The 19254-nt window shown below is 40.3% G+C and overlaps 1 protein-coding gene across 4 annotated transcripts in view; it reads left to right on the plus strand.

Moving 5' to 3' along the window:
• The window catches only part of Fgf13 (fibroblast growth factor 13), a 498918-nt gene that overhangs the window by 415042 nt on the left and 64622 nt on the right, over nucleotides 1-19254 (plus strand). For 3 of the 4 annotated variants that reach the window (XM_005404571.2, XM_013504503.1, XM_005404573.2), the window contains 2 exons: nucleotides 11002-11112; nucleotides 16379-16482. In XM_005404571.2, the coding sequence (XP_005404628.1) occupies nucleotides 11002-11112; nucleotides 16379-16482 (215 nt within the window). Of the gene's footprint in view, nucleotides 1-7896; nucleotides 9049-11001; nucleotides 11113-16378; nucleotides 16483-19254 lie in introns of those variants that run through there. The other variant, XM_005404572.2, reaches the window with a different exon arrangement.

The raw sequence follows: 19254 nt of genomic DNA on the forward strand, positions 1-19254 counted from the left end.
GGCCCCAAACCCACCACTTTCTACTTGACCAAACTCATTGCCTTCTCTTTGCCTCAACATCTGCATCTGTAAAATAGGGATAAGTTTATAAGTTCATTATAAGTATTAAATTGTAAATGAGGATAAAGTATTTAATGTAGTGCCTGAGACAGTGTTCATGCTCAGTGGATTATAGTGTTAGCATCTTGACATCCTGTAGGCCTTATCTCTGTACTTGGGAAGTAGTTCTCACTAAATCTTAAATGAATAAGCAAATGAATTAACTGGTGAACAAATGGCCCAGATCAAGTGTATTTAACTGCTGTTGCCTCAGATCTCTTTTCTAAAATGTCACCCTTAGGTGAGTATCCAAGCCCCCATTATGAAATCAAGTTTGGAAATTGCTCAGGACTTTCACTGGTTTCTAGAGAAGTCACTGAATACGTTCAGTCATTTGATGATACTTTTTCTGTCGATCAGAAGGAAAAAAAAGTGAGAGCGAAGTAGTTAGAATAGACACTGGAGAAACCCCTGGTTGCAAAAGTGTAGTCACGGGCTTCAGACCACGAAAACAAATGTGCTGTGTGTAATGTTTTTCTCTCTTTTGGCTGAACTCAATCTTCCTATAGCCGAGTGCAGATGGCACAGAAAAGCTTATAGTGTAGATCACCCGTGTTCCCCATATGAGAAGAACTCAGAGAATTGAGAGTACCATACTTTAATTTCCTGTCTCTACTAAGTAGTGATAGAGATAAAGACTGGGGAGTGTCCTTGTGGTGTCGGTGCATTCCAAAGCCCTGGATTACCTGAGACAGATGACATCCTAATGTCAAACTGTTTTTTTTGGCCTGGGAAATCCCAGAATAAATTAAGTAGTGATTTATAATCATTTAATTTCAGTGAAGAAGTTAGTTTGGTTTTTTTCATAGTCTACTCTCAGAAATTATAGTTAAAATGTTATGGAATATGCTCATAACTATGCATAAGTCATCTCCATTCTTATTTCACAACTCATTTTTAAGGAAATGCAAAAAATTTAAATTGAGTTGGACATGCTGGCACATGCTTATAATCCCAGCACTTGGGAGGCTGAGACAGGAGGATTCCATGAGTTTGAGGCCAGCCTGGACTACATAGTAAGTTCAAACATGGCCTCAACTACATAGCGAGAACCTGTCTCAAAACAAAACAAAAGCCTAAATTGAGATCACACTATGTTCCATCTTTTTCAAATTACTCAATCCAAGAAATAGCTGTATCCAGGTACACTATTCAACAATTCGTATTCCAGACCCAGTGCTAAGGAGGAGAGAAGTACTAGTTACCGTGCTGGCCTTGTAAACATAAATTGCGTTGGCTAAGAATCCTTTGTTTAAATACTGCCACTCCTCTTGTGTAATGATAAGGAAACTATAGAAAGGTTACTTACTCTCTAGAGCTGCTTTCCTCACCTCTAAAATGGCAATAATGATAATACTTACCTTATGGGTTGTTGTACTAAAGGAAATAACAGTTACATGTCCATTTATCACCATGGTATTTATTGGAGTGTTAATCATTACTTGAAACCCCAGTTTTGGGGAAACAAAAAGCTAAAGTAGAGTGGAGAGTTTTGAAACCATATTGCAGTGATGGCAAACATTTCAGAGCTTTCAATGGTAACAAACAGCCTGCTGTGGCACGCATGCCGTAGGTTCACCACCACTGATCTAGGGCATCTGCACAGCTCTCAAGTAGGCAATGGCTCTGTCCCTCATTCCCTCCTTAGATTCTGAACAATACTATTTTCTACAAATTCAGCAAGTTCATCCTGCCCAAATCCCGGCCAGGTATCTGGAAAGAGAAGTGTTAAGACTCTTAATGCTGAGGGAGCATTGAAGTATTTTCCCATTACTTCTTGGCTCCTTTAACCAATGAAAATTCTTGATAGAAAATTAGTAGCAACAGTGCCTCTGGCAAGTAGGAAATGAACCCAGTGTTCCTCATGTTGCTGTCCAGTGGTGCCCCATATGTACATTTGCAAAACACCACATTCCCCTCCTCAAATCCTGAGTTAAGGTCACCTTCTCCCAGTAACCTTATTTCTTGTAGCGGCTTAAATCCAGAAAAGTTAGATTGTCTGCTTTTGCCTCAAATTCCCCATCATTTTCCCCCTAGTGTTTCATTTATATTACTTAGTTCACTGGGAAAGAAATGAACCCAGTGTTACAGATATTTTGCCTCTGAGTCTCACACATTTTTAGTCTTCCATAAATGTTTCATAATAGAAACACCTCATTTATGTTTGTGAGCCACAGTCAGTTCATAAAATAGCAACTGTTCCTTCAAGATCCTCAAAAAGTATTGAACAAAATGGAACTGAACTCATTTAGAGAACTTGATGCTTTTGTTGATTATAAGTATTCTGTCAGTACTGAAGTAACCTATTTGGTTAAGAATGCATCTATTGTATCTGAAAAGTGTTTTGCACAGATTGTACAAAGCAGTGTTTGGGAAAAGGGTTTGACTTCCTTGACCCACCATGCTTCACATTCATCCAGTATTATCTTATTTTTGTTTGTTTGTTTTTGTTTTTTTTTTCTCCGGTACCAGGAACCGAACTCACGACCTTGCGCTTGCCAGGCAGGCGCTTTGCCGCAGAGCTAAATCCCCAGTCCCCAGTATTATCTTATAAGGGCAAAGGCATTCACTATCTCCATGCCTTATTAAGCTCTGTCAGTAATGGTGCTGGTATCTATTTCCTCCTTTTCTGTGACCACTTCTAAGTGACAGGTCATGGGCATTGAAATAGTGTCATTCAATGATATCATCAGAGTCTTGAAGGAAATCAACCCACACATCCACCCTGATAGATACAGTTTCTATTACATTTATAGACTGTTCTACAGAAGGAAAACTAGCAATAAACTATGGTACTCAACTACTCTTCCTGAAAAGAATGTTTTCCTACTACAAAATGTAAATCTCCCGTATATCGAAGCTGAAGATCCTTTCTTTCTGTTCTGTCTTGATGACCATGAAAGAAATCTCTACCCTAGCAACCTGCTGTTTCTCTTTTGGTTTTCTTGATTAAATGACCAAGCAGGTAATCAGACATCTGGAACTCTCAATGTTGCTGCTGACATAGCTAATTAAAGGGTGAAGAGCTTAGTTCATATATATGATTAATACTACCAAGGTGTTTTATGGTTTTAATGTTCACAAATTATGAGTTTAATGTTCATAAATTTAACTTTCATAAATTAAAAAAGTTTTATGTGGATTACCGGATTTTTCTTCTTAAGGATCAGAATTAATCAATGTTTTTTCAGGGAAGGGACATAATAAAGATCTAACTACTATCCTAGCACAATGCAAGTGAAGGGTTCCATTGCTTTTCATGCTGACTGCAAATGAGGAGACCCAGTGAATTTCCCCAAAATTAGTTCTTTAGACCTTTGTTTCTGAAGAACTTCCCCAAACTATCAGACACTCTTCACCAGCTAATAAGGTGCCAGGTTATATTACAGACTACAATAGTCCATCCTTCTATCCCTGAAATTCCTCTGTGACATTGACAGGATTGCCTTAAATTACATGTTTCTTCTTCCTGCTAAGTTAAGTGGTAAGAGCCTATTCTAATGGTTTTTCCCTAATCTCATTTGTATTTCTATCCAGTTGTTTCTCTGGGCTTTTGGACATAAGTAGATGGACCACAAAGGTACTACTTGCTGTTCTGTCTGTTAAAAGTACTCCCCCTGCTGCCTTACCCAGTGAATGAGGAGGTACCAGTGTTGCCTGACCCTGATGCCCTTGAACCTACCCCCCTTGCTTCCCTTTGAACTCATCATCAGTCCTTGACCTGCTAACTGGCCACTCGGAGGCTTTGATGAACTGTTAGTAGAGCTGGAGAGCAAATTGACAAGTGGCTCTAATCATGTTTATCTTCACGAAGGAAGAGTGAAATCTCTCATTTTCAGAGTTTCAGAAAGACAGCCCATTCCTTCCTGCTCAAAAGGTGTGGAGACTGCTACTGATTAGGCTGTCTGAATGCTCTCATTTTTCCTCATCACAGTCACACCTGTTTGGGTTTCTGTCTCTCCCCAGAGATGCCTCTTGAGAGCAGGTCCCCTCAGCTTCTTACAGCTGATCTGAGGCCTGCCAAAAGAGATGGGCAGAGAAAGATGAGCATTCTATGCTCTGATAACTCACATAACCCTCTGAAAAGAATGCTAAAGCCCAGTTCTCAAGTGAACCCTAAAGGAATGGTGCCAGAGGGACTTCTCCTCTGGAATTCCATTTAGACTTTATGTACTGGTGGGGTGGGAAAGGAGCAGAGACATGAGAAGTATGAGGAGAGGAAGACAAGGCGGTAGAAGGAACAGGATCATATGCAAAATAACCAGAGACTCCTAGAGTCAAAAGGACTTTAAGGAATATCTCATCTAGATGTTTTCAAACATTTTGTTTTTAGTAGAAATCATACAATGAACCGCAGTATATAGATGTATGCAAAAATGTTATAGTTGAAACGTTTGTGAGGGAACTTATATCATGTCTATGTACTTTTGGGGTGCTACAGAATACAATTAGAAAGCCTCCAATATTGTCTAAGCATTACTTTAAAAGTAGGAAAACAGACTACAACAGAAAGAATAACATACCCAAGGTGACAGAGACACTTAGTGGCAGAGATAGGATTAAAACATATGCCTCATCTGCCAGCTAGATTAGATCCCTTTGGGCATGTGTAGAATGTGAGAGAGGAACTAAGAATGTATTCTGCCAGAATATGCTCAAGGAGGGACTTTGGTAGGCAGTGCAATGGAGGAGAAGAAGTCTGAGAGGAGCAAAGGAAAGTAGACCTGTTGAGCCTAGAGGAGTTGAAACCACAGAGGTTGAGAACGTTGAAATGCTATGAATCTGGAGGAGATCAAGAAATTCTATAGCAGAATTGGTAGGAGTAGAACAGGACAGGAGAGAAATGGTTTTGAAAAGAAGTGTCAAAAGAGAGTTCCTTCTACTAAAATACCATTCTATTCTAATGCCATTCTGAGAAGACAGTGGGGTAGAAAGGAAAGGCCAATATGCTTCTCCAGGATGGGCTGCAATTCTGTCCTTCATTACGCTTTTGTGAGACGGATAGGGATTGGCACAGTTCCCCTTCACGGATTTGAGAGTGATATTCAGTCTTGTTCAGAGTTGCTAAGCACCTGGGAAATAGACATGAGATTTCGGAAAGTGTGAAAATGGGTGCTTTATTAATGGTTAAACTTGCTTGGATAATATGATTTGGTTAGACTCATGTTCAGAGTGGTCTGTCTTTACAAGTGCCTCTTCTCTAGTTACATCACCAATATGCCATATATTTTCCTGTCCACGGAGATGGAAGAACAGAAGGAGGCTATAAAAAAGCAGAAGGACCTCTTGAAGGCCGATGAGAGACATATCCGGTAACCCCTGTATTCTTCCTGTTACCAGTATTATAAAAGTTCACTGGGCAGAAGCTGATCAAGTGTTATGAAGTTTCAGTTAGATGGGAGCAAGAAGCTCTGCTGTGCTATTGGACAGTAGGGTCCATGGGGATAATGATAACACACAGTACATTTCAAAAAGCTATGGTTTCACATTTTGCCAATAAAAAAATGCTAACTATATGAGGAAATAGTTTTAACCTGACTTAAACATTACATAATGTGCCCACGCACTGAAACATCATATAGTACCCCATTGATGTGTGTTATTTTTATGCTTTTATGTATAAGTTAAAAATAAAATCAATGAAAGATAATTGGGGAGAGAAGGTTTAGAGCAAGAAAGGCATCTACAATCATATGTGGAATCAAGTTGCCAGCTTGACCCACTGCTTGGTTACATGAGCTTAGGTCATAGACTTTACTTTCCTATCAAAAAATGTTGTGATGGTACATCGGGGTTGGGACTTGATATGAGGTATTTGCACACTTGTTTGCAACTTTGTAATGATAAGTGTCCCTGACCTGAGCATTCTCTGGGGCTGTTCACCTACAATATCTAGCTTCAAATGGCCATACCAGCAATTCTCTATGGTATCTGAAAATATCATATGGATGGTGTTTGAATGAGCACTTGGTGAGAGCTCTCTCAGAAGAGAAGCAAAGTGGAGGAAAAAGGAATACGAGAAAGCCCTCTTTATTTTCTCAATAGCTTCCCCTCTTTGAGTCCCAAAGTCTTTCCCTTTCCTTCATAACAACTTCATCCTTTGGCTTCTTGGAGGAGGTGGGAGGGCTTCTCTGGTTCAGGGTCCTGAGCGAGAAGCAAGAGTAGGAAAGTCAGGGCCCTTGGCACAGGTCCTCAGCAGACGGTAAAAATAGGCAGAGTGAGCAAGGATCTCTTAACTCTCCATCCACACCTCAAATATCTGACCCTGATCAAAGCTTTTGATCCCTCTTTTGGTGAGACTATGCTCCTACATAGTTCCTGGAATTTAACCAATGATTGTTTATATTCTGAGCCAGGAAATATCTCCTTCCTTTCAGAATCAATGTAAATCTGCCATTTATCAATTATCTTGAACATATTTTTACTGAACATAAACTATATGACAAGATCTGTGCTAGGAGGTGGAATTACAGTGGTGAATAAGAACAGTCTCAACTGTTAAGGTATTCAAGTTCCAGTGGGAGCAGACCACAGGACTTAAAGCCTGATGAGTTCTTTTCTTTTGGGAAGGCCAAAAGCCTTCAAATGAGTAGGTGGGAAATTTCTCAGCCCCCCTGCAGCTTTCACCCCAGCCTCCCTTGTAAACACACAGTGGTACAGGAGACATTGCAGGGCTGAGGAGGAGTGGAAGGAAGGAGCAGCAGCATCAGCCTTGAAGCAGGAAAATCTACAGAAGGCTCCAGCGATTCAGTTCTGATGGGATAAACAGCCTGATAGTTTCCGTGTTGATAAGTGTTTCCATGTTTCTGAATCTGAGCTTGTTGGAAGGTCAGGCAAGAAAAGAGTTACACTGTAGAGGCTAAGCTGTGCATTTGGTTTTACATCCACATCACTTCTGAAAAGAACTGCAAAGGAGGAGGAGGAGGAGGAGTCCAGTAAGGAAAGTGTAGGAGTGTAGTGGCAGCTCCAAGATAGAGCAGCCCTACTATTTGCGGATCCCTGTTTGGCCTCAGAAATCAAGTAATCCAGGGCTGGCCTCGCGTGTGCTAGCCCTGTAATCCCGGGGTCGGGGCACCAAAAACACTGGTGCCTCTGAAGGTAGGATGATGTCCATGTCGGTGGAGCATTCCCTCTTTACTGCATTCATGGCCCCAAAAGCCATTCTTTCTTCTCCCTTTGCTTACAATATAAAACAAGAAGAGAACTTGTGAGTAGAGTGAAGCCAGCAAGAAGCCAGACTCAGTTCCTGAATTGCAAGGAGGGAGGCTGGCTCAGTTTGAGAAGCAGGAAAAAAAGAAAAAGGAAGACATTGGGAAAGTTGGAGACCTGCCCAGGATAAGCAGATTTACTATGACCTCCCAAATACCGCCTGTGCCACACGACCCAAGCTCTTTGAACCCCAAACTCCAAGGCACAGATTAAGGGGAACAGAAGAAAAATGGGGACCCGACTGCACGACTTGGCACAGAATGAAAAGTCAGCAAAAACCACTGGGTGGCAGCGTGGTGTGCGGGCGCAGCTCTGCAGTGCCTTCTGCTGCCTCTGTCGCGGGGGTTGAGCCCGTCTGGGAGTCCTGGCCTCCTCTCCTGAAGGGCTACAAGTGTTGCCCTGCAAAATACCTCGGAGCAGGTGGGGGTGGGTGTTGCAAAGCCCGAGCCTGGGGCTGGGGTCTGCCGAACTTCCCGGGAGCTTCAGCCTGGGCTCCATCTGGCCAGCTAAGAGTCAAACACTAACGGAACACCCCTCCCCGCTCCGCCTCCCCCCACCCCCAGAGCCGCGGCGCAAAGCAGGGCTCCTTCAATCCAACTGTCTCATCCCGGTGCTTCCTCCATCACCGTTTCCTCCCGAAGCTGCTTTCGGGCACGGGAGGAGAGAAGGGTTTGGGCGATGGGGCAATGCCTAAACCCTTACAGGTGTTAGCTCCCTTCCGGGACTCGGGGGTGGGGCTGCGGGGGGCGGCCCGCGGCGGGGCGCCAGCACGCTGGGCTCGGCTCCGGGAGAGAAGGAGGGGCCGCCGAGGGAGGGGGCCGCGGGGAGGCCGTCGCGCTCTTCCGGAGGGTGCCTGCAGCGACTGGATTCCAGTGCTGCGACGGTGCCGCGCCCAGAGCAGCAGCAACAGCGAGGATGAGAGGCCATTACCTGTTTGATCCCTGCCGGAAGGCCGGCACGGGCCAACTTTTCCTGATCAGCAAGCTAAGAAGTTGCAAGGACTAGTGGAAGACTCGGAGGGGCCAGGGCGAGGGCGCGCTCCCCCGCGCGCTTCCTCCTCCCTCCTCCCTCCTGCCGCCCGCGCTCCCGGCCTCTCTCCCGCCCGCGCTCTCTCCCTCCGCCCGCCTCCCTGCTCTGGCCCCTCCACGCGGTACAGGGTGGGGGGTGCGGCGAAACTCCGACCCAAGCCACTTGGACTTGCACAGTGTCCTCGGGGCTCTGGGGCCGAGAGCACGCAGTCGCGCAGCTCTGCCTCCGCCTGCCCGTCTCGCCCGCGAACCCGGCCCCGGGCTGTGGCGTCGGCTTGGACCCAGGCAGCCAGCAGCCCGCGCGGGAGCCGGACCACAACCAGAGGAGCCCGGAAGGCATGCGAAGCCCCCTCCTCTGCTGAAGCCCGAGTGAGAAGACGCTCGGGCTAACGCAGGCTAAAGAGACCAGGGCGGCCAAGGCGCGAGACAGCGGGAGAGCAGCGGAGAAGCAGGAGGAAGAGGAGGAAGAGGAGGCGAACCCAGACAGGGTCAGCAGAAGAAGTGGTGGTGGTGGGCGTCGTGGCCATGGCGGCGGCAATCGCCAGCTCCTTGATCCGTCAGAAGAGACAAGCCCGCGAGCGCGAGAAATCCAACGCTTGCAAGTGTGTCAGCAGCCCCAGCAAAGGCAAGACCAGCTGCGACAAAAACAAGTTAAATGTCTTTTCCCGGGTCAAACTCTTCGGTTCCAAGAAGCGGCGCAGAAGGAGACCAGGTCGGAAGGGGTTTTAGCTTTTTTTTTTTTTTTTTTCCTTTTTTTGTCTTACTTTGTGAGTGTGGAAGGGGTTGGGGGCGGGTATGTAAGCCTAGGTAAGTTTGTCTGTAGCCCATCCTGTGCAGATGAGGCCAACGAGGCGGTTTGCGTGTGTAAGAATGAGATTGCTTCCTTACCTCCTTCGTAACAGTAACAGGCTTACTGCATTGCAACTGCCCTGGGACAGGCGCAGAGCCTGGGGGCATACCCTGCCCAAGAGGCGCGCCCTCAGCTTCAGATATGTCGCTCTGTGTGTGTGTGTGTGTGTGTGTGTGTGTGTGTGTGTGTGCCCGGTGGGCTCTGGGAAGGCGTGACCGAGACACGATCGTTCATGTAGCGTGTGGCGTGGAAATTGCAGAAGCAAGCTGGGCAGACACCACTCCCCCTCCCCCAGGAAAACCCGGGGAATCCCTCTCTTGCCGTTATCTCTGCCTATCAGACCCTTCCTCTGTAGCTTTCACCCCCGAGGGATGTGGGCTTCCGCTGTCTAGGCATTCCCTTTCTTTGAATACGGTACTTTTAAGCTTTTTGGGACAGGCTTGACTTGTGGTGCAGCTTTGAAATGTTTGCTGGGGGGAGGTGGATTTCTAGAACCTTGCGGCAAAACGACTCAGTGAGCTGGTTAGATTAGTAGAACTGTGGTTACTTGATGTGAAAATACGAGGTTGAAGAGGGAACTTAAACTCAAAGCTGGATTCTGGGTTCTTTTGAACCATTTCAGTGATAAGAGTAGCACGATATTCTGGTGACAGGAAATTCAGACAGCTATTGGCGTCAGGTTGCGTCAAGGTAGACCTTGGGGGGAAATATGCAGCTTATTTGCCATTCTTAACCAAATGAATCTTTTGCACTATTTTCTTACCTTTTACCAGATAAATATTACAACAAATCCGATTTCCTCATCAGTCTCTTCTCTACTTATGTGTTCTACACACCCTGGAATGGAAATGCAGGCATAGATTTACTGGTTGTACAAAGTTTGTAATACATTAGCTGTAAATTAGGCTTGTTTTAAAAAGGCTTCAGCAGTTGCAAAACATGATTATGTAGTTCGAATAATCACATAAGTATTATTTCAGCGCAGGTGTCTGTATTCAATAAAAGCAAATTTTGGATAGCATGGCTGTTATGGGTAAATTAGATGTTTGATTAATCTATGGTGATTCATAATTAAAGATCATTTAAATTAAGAACCCATGTTTTGGGTAATCACATTTCTGATATTAAATTTGAAAATAAGTATGAACTAAATTTCTTTTCTTCCCATGAACAAAAACTCTGCTTTTTTCAAATCAATTTTCCCTAAGAATAATTAATAGGAGAGAACATGGTGATGGTTGTTTTATCTCCCCTACCTTTTTTGTGTGTATAGGAGCCTGTTTTCTAAATACAGATTCTTTGATGAGGTTTCAGGTCATTTACGCATTTTCAGCCTTCTTAAGAGTGGGGGAAGTATTCATTCAAATTGCGGTAATGGTGAGGGAAGTAGTTGCTAGTGGGATTTTGACCCCTGAATGGCAAACAACTCTGAATTATCTTTGTATTTTTCTGCCACATGAAAAGTGGCACATTGTTAAAAAGGCAGACCGTGCCATTTGCCAACCCATTTGGAGTGTTCAGTGAGAGTCCCACTCTAAGCTAAAGGACAAGCTGTCAGAATCTAGCTGCAGTCAGAAGCTTTGGGGTTTTTACCAATGTTATGAGGTAGGAACTAAATGTTTGTTCCCTTGTTTGGAGATTTCTTCTGAAACTTGGATTTTGTCTACTTGTGTTCGGTCTCCCAGAGGACTCTTTGAAAGTGTAGTTTCACTTTTCCCACTAAAATTTGTAAATGAAATTAGATTTTTAGATTCTGAGTCTTGTCAACTTCATTTGTACACTGTCAACTGATCCAAACCATTATTCTCTTTGCAGAGCCTCAGCTTAAGGGTATAGTTACTAAACTATACAGCCGACAAGGCTACCACTTGCAGCTGCAGGCAGATGGAACCATTGATGGTACCAAAGACGAGGACAGCACCTATAGTAAGTGACTGCTAAATAAATAGTGTATACCAGCATGTTGTTGACTTTGTGTTCTTTTTATTTATGTTTAAGTAAACAACTCTCAATAAATCGTGAAGGCAAAATGCGGTCACACCACATAATACTGTTTACACAGGTTCACCGACAGGAACTTGAACATGAAATATCTAAAACAGTGAACTAGAGCAAATAATGTTGACACCATCTGAAGAATGAGCCAAATGTCATCTCCATGGTAATCTAAGATGGATTTATGGCCGTCCTTTCGATTTTATTACTGTTTTCCCACAGAAAATTTACTCACCTACACACTGATCCCAAAATAGCATGTTATCTCTACGCTTAAGAACCAGTCTCATCCCAAGAGACACAATTGGTTTTGTACTAGAATTCATCATTACAAGCTCTCACTCCCCACCAGACACACTCAGAAGTCTGCATCTAGTTGGGACTTTAATGTTGAGATACATTGCATAGGCAGGTAAAAGGATTTCCTCTAGTGCTTTATTTTTAATCATGGTTTTTGAAAAGTCTAAATCAGAGACTGTTCTGGTGAGGCTAAAAAAGAAACAAGTACAATGTTATAGCACTTTACTTTCTAATTGTTGAAGACAGGTAATTTCAAGGTGTTATATAAGCTTTGACTATATATGCTTTCTTTGGAATGATAAAAACATAAACTGAGGTAGTACAGCCTTCCCTTCAATGATAATTAGATTTTTTGCAACTTGAGGATTTTTGCAGACCTATTACCTGTTTCATAATCTATAAATTTTGATTCTCATAGTACATTCTATGATTGCTCTAATATCTGTTAAACTTCCCTTAGACTTTGATAATTCCCAAACATATTCCCATGGTCAACTGAGAAAATAGCCAAGGAAAATAGGTCTAACAGCTAAGAAGTATGCTACAGCCTTTTTAGCCTTGCATGGCTATAGATAGTAGAAAGCCATAGACAAGAGTTCTAATTATTAAGAATTAAAAAGTTTTGGGGCTGGGGATTTAGCTCAGCGGCAAAAGCGCCTGCTTGGCAAGCGCAAGGTCATGAGTTTGGTTCCTGGTACCGGAGAAAAACCAAAAACAAAAAAAAAAAAAAAAAAAAAAAAGAATTAAAAAGTTTTATACCTTTAACAGAAGCTCCCTGGGCTGGTGGCCAAGCTATGACCTCAGGAAGAAGTCAGCTTTAAGTACCTTTTTAAAAAGGTCTTTCTGGTTCCTAGGATAAAGAATCTCCATACTAAATGGTCTTCCTTGTTTTGTAAAATATGATGTTACTGTTCTGACATGGTTTTAACATGAATCCTAGTTGTTCTTTTATGCATCCTTTTGTATTAAAATATTTAGCCAAGTGTACTGTAGTCAAATAGTAGGCATTAGTACATGATAATCGATAATAAAATATTTTCCAAAATTATATGTTTAAGTGGTATTTGGAGAAAGAATAAAGGTATTTAAATTGCTCTTAACTTGCCAAAGTGCCTCAGGAAAAGGGGATCTGTTGGGCATTTTTAAAAGGAAATTCATGATTAGCTACCAAGGAGCCCCACCTAGTCAGGCTCCCCCACCCTGATCTGTTTGTAATGTTTTCTCCAGGTCCATTTAGAGAATAAACATTTTGGATCCAGTGTTCACATGTGTTTCTTCAAAAGTAAAAATTATTAAAAGTATATGAACCACTGTGCTGTGTTTTATTAACAGGTATATGCCAAACTCATCATGGTCATACTGTATATAATCATTTTAAGAGATATTTCCTTCTCTCTTACACATATCAAGGCTGTATTTCTTATTGTGGATATTTATTTATTTATTTATTTTTGGAGGGGTACCAGAAATCAATCCCAGGGCCTCTCGCTTGAAAGGTAGGTGCTGTGCCCCTGAGCTACAGCCCTGGCCCTATGGATCATTAAACCATGCATTAGGTTTTACTCTTCCATTCCTACATATGCATACCTTCTGCTTTTGGTTGCCTCATAACTGACTGATAAGCATGGCATTTCTGAGTATTAATGATATTTGAAGACCTTTAAAGAATATAGCCTGAAAACAAGAATCTGGGTTTAGACAGATAAAACAAAAAAAGTAAGTCAACCAAAGGTAAGCATTAGCATTAGATGATGCATACACATGCAAAGAATCTCAAAAGAAATAGCAGGTCAGTGGGGCCTGACTCTAGCCTTGGTATCAAGAGTGACCGGAAGCTACGGGACTACCTTAGTTTTTCCACTGAGGATGTCATAGGAATAAACAATCATGAAACAGAAATATTTAATGATTAAACTGATCCATCACAGTGGAAGTCTAGCCATCCAAATTTGTTCTCTCCTCCCAAGTAAGTTTATTGGCATTAATTTTTTTATTAGGACAGGTTTGCAGTACATAATGATTACAATTATTGTGGGGAGTCAGTACATGCACATAATACATCTTAATTTTATATTTTCTCTCTTATTTTGTTTTCCATCCCTTATCCCTCCTCTCCCCCCCTGCTCCTTCCAGTGAGTGGAACAAAATACAAGTTTCCTTGTTCCAACTCTTACTCATTTGTGTAATAGTTTCTCAATATGTATTCCTGCTGTTTTACTTTTCTTAATTTATATTTTTATCATGGTTTTCTCATTTAACTCAATTGATTTTATTATTTTAACTCCAATATAATGATAAAGCAACTCATTTCACATTTCTCCAGACATTCTAAAATATGTTTAATATTAAACATTTAAGCCTACTTTATGTGGATTATTACAATGGTAAACGTCAGTTAAATGAAATTTCCTTTCGAGCAAATCAGCCATTATAAATTCTGAAGTCTCTGCCTGAAAAGATAAAGAAGATAGGCATTTCATGGCTATGGTTTTATTATATTTTCCTTGGGTGCAAAGAAAGCACCAAAATCCTATCTTAAATCAATGAAGATTTCGAAAAATCAAGGCATTTAAGAAGATGGTGATTCTGTCCCAGCTTACTTTTGACATACTTCCTTTGCATTTTATCTGGGAAGATTGTTCCTCTAGACAGATTTGAAGCCATCCCAGTTTATGAGCAATCATGAATGTCTAAAGAAAGAAGGACTGATATGACCAGCTACTCTATGTTTTCCATTCAGTTTTTTAAAATTTGATTTTGGATTGGTGTTGTTTTTTGTTGTTGTTGTTGTTGTTATTTTGACTTTTGGATAAGCCTTTAGAGAAATGTATTACATAGTGAAAAATACATGCTGTATTACATACTTAATAGTATTATTCAGGAATAGAGAATCGTAGGCATGGATTACTGTTCTTCTTCCTACTGCTGTCCGATATTTGAAATTTAAGCATTTTTATTTTCATTAAAACCCTAATCAGGGAATGGTTAGGGAACGAGACAAAAATGAAACCAATCTCACCCACCCATCTGCTGTTACAAGCTACATTAAGAGAACTAAAAAAGTTCAGAGTGTTGTAAAACTGAGGTTCTAGAAATAATTTTGAATTTCATTTATTGTTCTCCATCATCTACTACTATGACCATAATAGATTTCACACATATTCTTGTATTATCATTATCAAGAAGAATGTAGTGATACAGCATTTCAACCAGACTCATATGGACAGTTTGACTTGGTGGTTTTAGACCTCAAAAAATTTTAATTATGGGCCTTGGGGCTGGGGATTTAGCTCAATTGCAAAAGCGCCTGCCTGGCAAGCGCAAGGTCGTGAGTTCGGTTCCTGGTACCGGAGAAAAACCAAAAAAAAACCAAAACAAAACAAAAAAAAAATTATGGGCCTTTTTGTAATGGGTTTTGATCAATAACTTCCAAAAAATACAATATATTTTTGCTGAACAGTTTGCTATCAGCCTACAAATATCTGTTGAGTACCTTCTGTGAGCAAGGGATCAACAAAGAGGTATGGCATATACATGACATGCTCAAAGATACCAGACTTCTAGCCTGTGCATTGCACTGTCAAATATAGCATGAAATCCAGGCTTGCAATCTGTGCAATTACTTTCCTTTACCTCATATAACAGAAGGGCACAGCTTTTAATATGATGGATATTGAATGAAGTGCCGTCAGTGGCACGTGGAAAGAACACTTGTATTTTGAACTGTACAATATGTCCTAGCTCCTCATTGGTACCACCCCGATTTTAGGGGAAAGATACAGTGCAGGCTCACCGACAAATACTCAGTTCTTCATTAATATTTTTCATCCATATTACTGCATCTACCACTGCACAATATATATGCAGAGAGAAGTGATCCCAGAAAAAAAAAAAAACCTATTCTTACCGATGGGGTGACTTCTTTAAATTTCACTGAAATATCACACTGATATATGATCCTCAGAAAACTTACAAAACAAGGAAAAAATCATCAACGTTGGTTGATGACTCTTGAGAGAAAGGTGCCCAGGATATTTTCAAAAAATGTGTGTGGCAAGCACTATGATTTAAAAATGTACTGTTTTATTTTTATTCACTGTGTGGGTGGGAGTAGACAGCTGGTAGTAGGAGGGCACCCACTGGTTGTCTCCAGTGAGTGGTGTGTGGTTGTGAGCAGAGCTTGGGTGTAAGTTTCATGGAGTCAGACCTTCAAATGAAGAAATGAAGGTCTGATTGAAACAAGTCAGCACTCTACTTGCAACTAATTTGCAGGGCAAATATATTAAAATACACCTCTTTTATTACTTTTCATTCCTATAACGTTTGCTCTTCAAGACTAAAAATTAGGAGAAACGTTAGGAACCCAGGCCTACAAAATATGACTTTTTTTGCAAGGCCTAGATTTATTTTTGAGGTTTCGCATTAGAAATGATACAGATGAATCAGATAAGGGCATTAAACTATTGTCTCTCTTAAAAATCTCTCCCCGACTGATCTTAACTGTGCCTGTGAGAATTTCAGCAGCTATTTAGGGCAACAGTTTAAAACTTTAGTTTGTAGGAAGACAACATTGTTTAATGTACAGACCACTTCCTGCAACTTGATCTCCCAGGGAGTGTGAAGATACCCCACCTCCGACACTAAAAAACAATAGAATTGGGACCCCAAGTCTTCCATTGTCTCCACTGCTGGAGGGTATGTAGTCAGAGTCTTGCTAAAGTGACTGAAACCATGAATCAAGTAGAATGAGGCTTTATCTGTATGTGTCTAAATATATATCTGTTTGTTCTTACCAAGTGCATACTACTTTTGGAGAACCAGATAGTCCAGCTGAAAACATTGAAAAGGTATGAAATTCAGAACTGTAACACTGTTTTCACGTTCTTTTAACTTTCAGCTCTGTTTAACCTCATCCCTGTGGGTCTTCGAGTGGTGGCTATTCAAGGAGTTCAAACCAAGCTGTATTTGGCAATGAACAGTGAGGGATATTTGTACACCTCGGTAAGTCTTTGTTTGCATGTTTTGACTGTTCTGGTTTTCATCTGGTATGAAAGCAAATGTGCTATATACGTGTTATCAGTGCAGATTTCTGTGACGAGAGGAAGACTGTTCTTGAGAGAAATATATCAGTGGGAAGGACAAATGAGGTTCTTGGCTCTTGTGAAAACTCTTAACCAGTTACTGTCATTTGAAGCTAGCATGTTCAGTCCAAAAATCAAAAATTCACTGAAAAGTTTTATATGCAGAGTTATTTGGGTTTTTATATAGAATAAAGTGGTCTGTCTTGGTAATTTGCTTTACAGGGAAACAAAGCCATTTCCTAACTCGGACCTGCATTTGCCTCAGTTTACTTCTCAAGAAATCAATGAGAATTTTCCCTCATATTAACCCCAAGACACAAAGAGTAGTGCTAGAAGTACTTCTACACTTTCATGTATCTATTCAGTTAGCACAATTATTGTCTGCCTTAGGTATTTAAATTTCCTTATTATTTTAGTTGTACAAATTTATAGAATACAGTGATATGTATATATATGTACACACACACACTATATATACTCATTAAATTAGAGGAATTAACATTTCTTTCAATATTTTATACTTGGAGCTTTTAAGTTCTTGGCTTCTAGGTATTCATAAAATAAATTCTTTACAATGTTTTGGTCAATTATGGTTCAACTTCTTACATACAAATGGCTGCTTGCCTTTTTATTGCAAGTTTTCAGTGAAGAGAGAAAAGTGAAATTTCTTTCAAATTTACAGACAGTGTTGAATATAATTTAGTAAAGAATGTGGGCCCGAAGTAAACTTTTAAAAATATGTTTGGCATTGAAATATAAGCAAAAATGGTATAGTACTAGTGTCAGGATTTCATTTTTATTAGATCTACTTTTGGATTATAGGAGGCCATCTAATACATGAATACTTTTTACTCTTTAGTATGAATTGTTGTATTTCAGGAGGATAGGATACTGGAATGGAGAAAATTTTTCCTATTAGCCAGCCTTAAAGGAAGTTGATATTATATCTATAAAAATAGATGCCACAAACTGCAAGTAAATCATTTACTTATAATCACTCTAGCTTTCCCTTACTTCCTAAACTTACTTCAAAACCAGACATACAGACTGATTCTTGGCAGACATGGTAGAAACCATGTTCTAATCCTGTTTTCCAGAATCCAAGGTAGGAAAAAAGAGTAAGAGAATAGTAAGACCATACTAGGCCCATTCATTTGTTAAGAAATGTAGGGTATTTCATGCTATGATAAAATACTATGATCAGAAGATTATTATTAGCATACACATCAAACCCTAGAAATTATGAGCATTCCTTTCAGGCCATTTATAGATCATCTCACTGCTTATTAAATGTAGGTTTTTTATTAAATAAAACATTTAAATTTATGGCAAACATCATGAAATTTATCACTTTATTAATATAGTACTATTATTATAAATAATAAGAAAGGGGATTTGTTTTTCCAGATTTGCATGTTACATTAAGTTTATTCAATAATAATTTAAAACAATCCTGTTTAGATCAACAGGACTAGATGCAAAAGCAGGTGTTTAATAAAATAAGCATTTGCAAAAACCGATATGCATACGTGGGAAGAGATGACATAGGAAATAATTACTGGTAAAGCATTCAGAAATTTTCTTGGTTGTGGCCACAACATAAAAGTTCATGAAAAATCTTGAATTTTTCATCAACCTTTGAAAACCATTCAGAGTGACCATTACTCTGAAAATACATAAATGTCAATGTAGACTCATTTATAAGAAAGGCTTCCCAGGGGAATCACCATTCTAGATTGGTATGCAAGCAAGTGGACAGCAAAATTTGTAACATTCTGTCTATATTTTCCATTTAAGGAAAATGAACCTTCAGTAAGCATTTCTTATTAAGGAAAAGATACCATGTTTTTTATGAATCAGGAAAGATGCCTGATTGATGATCCTGACATGCATAGAGGGGGACAGTATCCAAATTACTCTTCTCTAGGAAAGAAATATAAATCTTCTCTAGGATAAATGTTCCGTTTCTTCCAATTACTTCTTATTGATTATGGCTTGGAGTCTCTTCATCCTGTTGATCACTATCCTTAGTGGATACTGCATTTTTTTGTCATCTTATTTAAAATTTTGTACCCAAAATGTCTTAGGATAGAGTTCTTTCCTAATGACTATGTTGTTAAGACCAAAAAAACTCAATGAAATATCATGCGTGTTCAACAAGAGAAGGCAACCAAAAATTGGGATCACTTCTTCTCTTGCAAAACTGCCTTTTAGCAAATTCAGTATAAGATGGAACAGGGCAATGATCTGATGAGAAAGAATAAGTGAAGAAAGTAAGGGGGTACTGATATGTAGGCAAGTAAGAAAGATACTCTGAAAAATTTACTGCAAATAATCTTGGTGAGGGATGATTAGTGTCTATCTTAAATGAATTGCAGTGGAAATGTCTGAAAATATATGAATTGTTCAGATATTTTAGAGGTAAAATTATCAGGATATGACAGCCGATTGCATTTGGAAAGGAAGGACCACATATATCTTTGCAGGTTAATGCTTGTCATTCATTGCATGGATGGAAAGAAAGTGTCTTTAGGTAGGGACTTCTTAACAGATTTCTATAATTGTGTTTAGAAAATAATCAGGGGTTGTGAGGGAGAGGGGAAATTTGACCTTTAGCATTTGGGTTGATAGTAAAACTATTAACCAAATAGTAATAAAAGGAAAAAGGCAGATTTGGGGCAAATGATACAAC

The sequence above is a fragment of the Chinchilla lanigera genome, unplaced genomic scaffold, assembly GCF_000276665.1.
Source record: "Chinchilla lanigera isolate Chin_1 unplaced genomic scaffold, ChiLan1.0 scaffold00088, whole genome shotgun sequence".
NCBI lineage: Eukaryota > Metazoa > Chordata > Mammalia > Rodentia > Chinchillidae > Chinchilla > Chinchilla lanigera.